The 7116-nt window shown below is 42.4% G+C and overlaps 1 protein-coding gene across 2 annotated transcripts in view; it reads left to right on the plus strand.

Moving 5' to 3' along the window:
* The window catches only part of LOC145967811 (uncharacterized), a 34372-nt gene that overhangs the window by 26454 nt on the left and 802 nt on the right, over positions 1-7116 (plus strand). For both annotated transcript variants that reach the window (XM_083092784.1, XM_083092785.1), the window contains 4 exons: positions 1062-1386; positions 3273-5121; positions 5265-5863; positions 6886-7006. In XM_083092784.1, coding sequence (XP_082948910.1) covers positions 1071-1386; positions 3273-5121; positions 5265-5863; positions 6886-7006 — 2885 coding nt within the window. In that variant the 5' untranslated portion in view covers positions 1062-1070. The remainder of the gene's footprint in view (positions 1-1061; positions 1387-3272; positions 5122-5264; positions 5864-6885; positions 7007-7116) is intronic.

Below are 7116 nucleotides of genomic sequence, written 5' to 3' on the forward strand. Positions count from 1 at the left end.
GATAGTTACGTATTAGATTTAGTAGAAACAGAAATGATGAAGGATGCATAAATTTCACGCCTATCGAGCCTCGTGTGTGGAGACACTTTCGCAGCATTTATTTATCTATGACGTTAAATTACGATGGTAACAATGATGATCGGGAATAATAATACGACGAGGAGAGAAAAATTGAAAAGTGAAGGCGACGCGAGAGACGATAGAAAATAGAAGCGCCAAGATGCGCGATAACGTCCATCTTTTTACCTGTGTGCGCAAATCATCACGTCACCACGAGAGCATGAGACTGAAATCCGGGAACCTTGACGAGGAAAAAAATAAATAATAACAGGCGGCCTTTTCTCTCTCGTGACGACCGATCGCGAGAGAAGTTAATTCCGCTCTCTCTGTTTTTCTCCGTCTCTTTTCTCCCGAGTACATTCTCGATGATGAACTCAATATTACTTATAAGATCGTTAAAACTGGCAACTGCTTATTTAATAGACGCTATAAAATCACGAAGGGAATTGACAACTACATCGTATTATATTAGTGAATAATATTACGGTGTCATATTTCTGTCCGATATCACAATTATCCTGATTGGCGGTAGGTCGGTTTCTCTTCTGAAAGACTCCCGACGGATGCCATTAGTCGGCGATAAATGAAAGATCCGCCGTATCTTTTCGCGGCCGCAAAAACGTTTGCCGAATACCGATCGTCAGACATCGAACGGTAAATCGTACTTGGAAACTTGCGGAGAGACATCGTCGCGTTGCATCGGCAATTACATACTTTGTAACGAGTCTCTCTCGCATTTCTTTTCGACGCGCAACATAAGTGATTCTTTGTTTTACACTCAATCGTCCACCGCATCGTATACATTCGCAACATCTTTTATTTTTTTTTACTCGTTATAAGAAATTAATGTACACTCGTCCTCCCCTTAGATCAAATCTACGATATTTAATTTAATAAATAATTACACGTTTAATTCGTGTAAAATTATTGCAATATAATTTTTTTAATTAAATTAAATTTAAATTAAATATTTGCAATTGAATTAAATAATTTCTTTTCAGTCAGATAAGATGTTTAAACGCTTGTCAAAATCGAGACGCCACAGCGCCGATGATGTTGCCCTCTCTTTGGCGAGTCCCACGGTTCCGCTGGACGAACTGTCGGGGACTTCGATGCCGCGTGACAACAATCAGGATCTGAACGCTGCGAACTTGCTGAAAATCTCCAGGTCCAAGTATACGCGGAGGAGCTGCGGCGATGCTGACGCGATGCAGACGTTGCTCGAAGCGAAACAGGACAGTCAGCAGGATGTCATCGAGGCTGATTATCAGACGGTTACAGCGGTGCCGGCCTTCATCGTCGAGCACGATCCGGGTAAACAGCGAGGTAAGTCGTCTCGATGATGATGTTTATTTATGTATCTCGGCGGTGAAATCAATTTGATGCCTTATCGCGCTTCATTAATTATGTATCCCGTTTCCTTCGATTTCACTCAAATCATTATCTCTTTTTTTCACCTAATCAAATCGAAAGTTAGTGAAGATTAGATTTAATGAATTAATCTAGATTTTTTTCCGAGAGGAAATGAGATTAATATCGTGCGTAATCTTCGCTTCGCCATCTATTCGCAATAGAAAAAACATCATCTTACGTGTTATGTTTTAAAAATAAATAAATTACACGTTCTGAATTCGGTGAACGCTAGCGTGTATCGCGTGCGAAAGCGTTCACAAGTCCAAAGCGGCTGCAAATTACTACTTTTGAACAATACGGTACGCCGACATCATCGTGTAGCGGATCTGAGTATTATTCTTTTTGAAAACTGGACTCCATGCTCCGGTGACTTCAATGTCCTCCTGCTCGAAGGAGGATGCAGCGATGCACAAAAAGCACCGCGCGTCGCCTCGCTGCCGACATCGCCGATCTCGCTTCTGTTCCGAACGGCCGCGAATTACCGCTAATCCAGGAAAACATCGCATCCTTTCACTAATCACTCGCTCGGCGCGCTTGCCTCGTTAGAGCTTCGTGCTCCGACATACTCGCGAACTACGCCGACCGATTTGCGTTCACCTCTTGCTTTAGTAATACTGAAGATAATGCTGCTTCCTGTTTATATATTTCAATAGAAAGTTTACTCGACACTTCAATTCCTCTCCAAAGTATAAGGAATCGAATGAAAAAGTCATTGAAATTATCAATTTAAATTTTGACAGATAATTATCAATTTAAATTTTGACAGATAATGTATCATTAACTCAGATTGTTTTATCCTAATTTATTTTTTAGAAGAGATTGAACTTGAAAATTGCGTACATTTTAAAATTGCATATGAGCAGATTTAGAAAAAAATTATGTTATAATATTAATTAAATTAATATAAAATGCATTACTTATACATATTATATAATCATACGCATACATTTGCTTAAGATGTGTTTTATATTTATTGCTTTTCATAATAATCTTTTCATAATAATTTAAATTAGTAATATTTTTGAAAAATGATATTATATAAAAGATGATATATACAACACACATAAGAGTTACATATATATCGCCTTTTGTGTGCCCGCGCATTGTACCGTTTGGTCGCAAAACACATGTGTCCGATACTCGAGAGCAGCCTTTTAATCGTTTCTCGTTATGTAGAACCGATGTGTCGACGATACGGGCCCGTTAGCCGGGATGACACCTCGAAAAAGTAGTCCCAAACTACGCGGAACCGTTGTTACGCGAGCTCGTATATGGAGACCACGAATCCCGAGAACGACCGTATGTCGAACGCGGGTGGTTTTTCGTCCCGCGTGGGTTTTGCGTGTGTGATGGCACGCTACCATTTCAATGTCTTACTCCCTTCCACCTTTTCGCCCGTCCTCATCGAAGAGCGGTGCGCGTAAAGCAAACCCGTCCCCTCATTATCAGATAATTATTGCATAATTTTATTTTTGTTAATTGACAAATAAATATGATATACAATTGTAGTATGTTTATTATGTTATTAAATATTAACAACGATAAATATTTTATTATTTCATATCAAATATTTTTATTATATTTTTATTATTATAATAATTATCAAATAACCGAGAAATTTAACATGTAGTGTTTGAAATATCTCTGTTTAAAAATATGCGAAAATTTTCAAAGACCAAACTGCAGACTATCGTATTTTATTATATTTTAATTAATAAAAATATCTCCCAATAATAGATTATTAATATAAATATAATAGATTATTAATGATGACATTAATATTATTTTATTTTATATAGTGTCGGGTCTAGGAGTTTGGGGTCGCAGGATGGGCAGGAAGATCGACTCGTTTCGGCGGACTAGATCTCGCGAGACCATCTGTTCCATTACGGAAAGATCTGATAGTACCGATCACAACAGTGTCAACAATAACAGCATCAACAATAACGATGCTTGTACCAGCAACAATAACATCCAGCAATTGAATCAGATGCACTTGAACGAAAAGGTAAACAGAAAGTCACCGTCAGTTTGTAACCGATCTCCGTCTCCGTTCAAGTCGTTCTTCATTCGGATGGGTTCTACCGGAATGCTCAACTCGACCAAAGCCAACAGGAGATCTCAGAATATCGAGGAGAGAGCGAATCTACCGGATAAGGAGAGTTTATTCCGGAGCTGCAGTACCAGTCAATTGAACAATAGTCCGACCTACGTGAAGGGCGACGATCCCTCGGAGGGTATAGACCTGCAAATAGCTGCGAGAAAAGATAAGACGGTGTCTTGCGATGACCTAGCGGGTCATCGGAGCGACGGGCAGAGTATCTTCGAAGCTTCTTGCGCCTCCGCGTATTCGCTGGGCGGCTCCTCGGTGAGCTTCAGTACTTGCGACCTCGGACAAGCCAAGGATGAATCGTTCATGAGGAAGAGCAGCAGTTGCGACTTGAAGGAGGCGAAAAAGTCCAGCTTCCCGTATGCTTTCTTGCGATCGAAGCTATCTGTGTTACCGGAGGAGCGTCACGGTTCGTCGTTCGCCAAGGACGAGAGGCTCTTCAAGACGGTCTCGGAAGAGCATTTCCCGACCCTACAAATCGAGGACTCGTACATCGGTACGACTACTCTTGGACGGAAAAGATCCAGGGTTGGATACGTTGGCCGAGGTGACAACGCGAAGAATCGGGAGAACACTTCGCGACCGAGTCGAACTTCTTGCGCGGAATTCCAAAGGAATTCCAGCAGATACGAAGCCGACAGGTACAGCCTGAATGCGAGCCGCCTCGAACGAATCGAGGCCGGCTTTCAGCAGGAGGGTATCGCGACTTGCTACAGCCTGTTCGACAGCAGTTTACTGTCCCTTCGGGAAAATGTTGAGTTTCACGTCGAGGACACCGCACGCGACAAGGTGGACTTTACCGGTAAAATAGAGCTAGGGATTGCCTCGGAGAATTGTAACGTGGACCTCGATGTGATGGCCGCTATTAGAAACAACCGGCGGAATTCCGTGTCAAGTTGCGAGCAGAGACTATCGTCTCATTACGTCAGTTCGAATGAATCCGGATACGATAGCGATGGACCACGGGGTGAGCCCGTGGTAGCTTCCGAGAATGAAGGAATGAGCCTCAAGTGCAGTTCCGATACCAGCAGCGTCATGGATTCGGAATCGGAAAAACCGATAAGGAGCTCGACGCCTAGCGAGTGCCAAGATCAGGATGCTGGGAAAATCAGGCAAAATTGCGAGGAGAACAGATCGGACGCGATCTCTCGGATGAGTATCGAGAGGCTCGACGGTCTCAGGTGGCACCGGAGCGGTTCCGGAAGGATGCTGCCTAGCATTCACGGGACGTCCTTCGAGGAGGAAGCCGTGTTGCGATTGGAGGACACTCAGTTTCCAAATTGCGAGGATAGATTAAGTCTCTTGTCGAACACGGCGAAGGCGCTGGACGTCTCGCCTCATCGCATGAGATTACAGCAGGATAAAACGAGATTTCTGAGCGATATTATTCAGCCGTTGACACGGGTACGGCGATGTTGCCTGATACAGTTGCACAAGAGGAATCCTAAGGAGAGTCTAGGGATTCGATTGGCGCAGCAAAGACTAGGTGATCTGCGATATATCGTCGTACAACTCGAAAGCGATGGTATTGCTCACAGGTATGTGCGAGGAATTTATAAACAGCATATTTTTCATATTATTTAGCTATCTATTATAAATAATAAATTATAAATAATAAATTATAAATAATAAATAAATAATAATTTTATCTAACTAAGATGAATCATTATTTCGATCGCAGGGACGGCAGGTTGAGATTAGGCGACGAGATCGTTGAGGTCGAGGGCAGGGAGTTGCGAACGTTGGAAAGCCTCGAAGAAGTTCAGGAGTTTCTGAAGTCCTTTACCGGCAACACGATACGACTAACGACGGCTTATGAGGAGACGATGCCACAAGTATACGAGAATCCGTCGTCGAGTACTATACCCGGAGAATATGAGTACCTGGAAAACGCGAGGAATCTCTCCGACATGTCGTTGATCGACGCCGAAACAAATCACGCTTCCTCATCAGTGACGGAGACGACGAAGAAAAAGAAAAAGAAGGCAACCGACATCGGTGCAGAGTCGCTTCAATCGAGGAAGAGGCCCGATTTTCTGCCGCTTTCCGCGCATTCATCTAAAAATCAAAAAGACATCAAGAATAGCGGCACGGAACTCGTGACGGAATCGCAACAATATCTAACAAAGCACGTGGCCAGGTTCGAGAAGGGTTACGGTAAACCCAGTCTGGGCTTTAGTGTCGTTGGCGGCAGAGATAGCCCACGCGGCGACATGGGAATTTTCGTGAGAAGGGTCTTTCCTGGCGGTCAGGCCGATACTTCTAAATCGTTGTTTCAAGGTAAACTTCGATCTATTCCATGCCGCTTTATCTTTCAGTTAATATAACATATAGTTCAATTAATATAACATATAGTTCAATTAATATAACATATACATTCTTGTTTCTTTGCTGCTCAGTATTAGAATCTTGAGTAAAAATGTTAGACGAATGTCCATTTATTGTACAGCACTTATTACGAGATCTTAATGTCTTGGAAATTCAAGGAATGCAGAGTCTGGCGCGCTCCTATCGAATACTTTTCGTTCGGAAGCTATCGGTCGCGGGATAAGGGAATGCGCGTCGAACGCACGTTCGACGGTTCTCGTATTCACGACGATGCGAGGATCGCGCCAGACAGCTGTCGAATCTTTAATCCGACAGCCAACGTCGCTTGCATATCTAAACAGTCGTGGTATTCTACCGTTTTTCTCCTCGTCTTTTTTTTATCTTTCTTTCTCTTTCGTCTCTCTCTCTCTCTCTCTCTTTTATTGGAAGACGATAGTTGTAGCGTTAATGGCAGCGCCTGTGGTGTTTCCTGATACCATATTATTCCAATATTCTATACAGCCTTCTAAACTTTTGTTACAAATCATAATCAGATATCGATAAAAGACAGGAAACTGTCAATTATTCTCAATCAACTCGCGGATAATCAGATATCATCTATGGAAAGCTGATGCCCCGATAACACTTCTGGGGAGGTCGTTGGATGCGTTCCCATGTCTCGAATTTCAACCAAGCCCGACACTTTTTACGCTTGCATCGCGGTTTCCTCGTTGACCGCCGCTCCTTACCGCATACTTGAGTAACGGGCTGCTAGCCGATCGGCTTGCGTAAGTGCAGGAGTGCAAACGGCATCCTCCTGCAAGAACATCACGAGGTCATTGACAGCCTCGTGAATCGCTTTTTAATCATTCAGATTATTAGTTGCACCATCAGGTTTTCCTGGAAAGTCTCACATATACATTCTTCATCAATTTCTCGATATTTATTATTAATCACAACCATGATTTTATTAAACAGATTTCTTTGATTTTCAGGCGATGAGATCTTGAGTTTAAATGGGCAAATTTTGAAAGGACGCACGCATCAGGAAGTCATCGAATTATTTAAGACGGTGAGAGAGGGTACAGTCGAACTAGAGATTACAAGAAGACACAGGTAAAGGCAATAATTTATACATCTATAAAAACAAGTGCGACAAGATTATATCATGTAATAAAAATGTAAGGAACAAGATGATTAATGAAAAACAATTATAATCATTGCAG

This window comes from Camponotus vicinus, unplaced genomic scaffold, assembly GCF_025532165.1.
Source record: "Camponotus vicinus isolate PSW18456_S1 unplaced genomic scaffold, iyCamVici1.0 SCAF_3, whole genome shotgun sequence".
NCBI classification, from domain to species: domain Eukaryota; kingdom Metazoa; phylum Arthropoda; class Insecta; order Hymenoptera; family Formicidae; genus Camponotus; species Camponotus vicinus.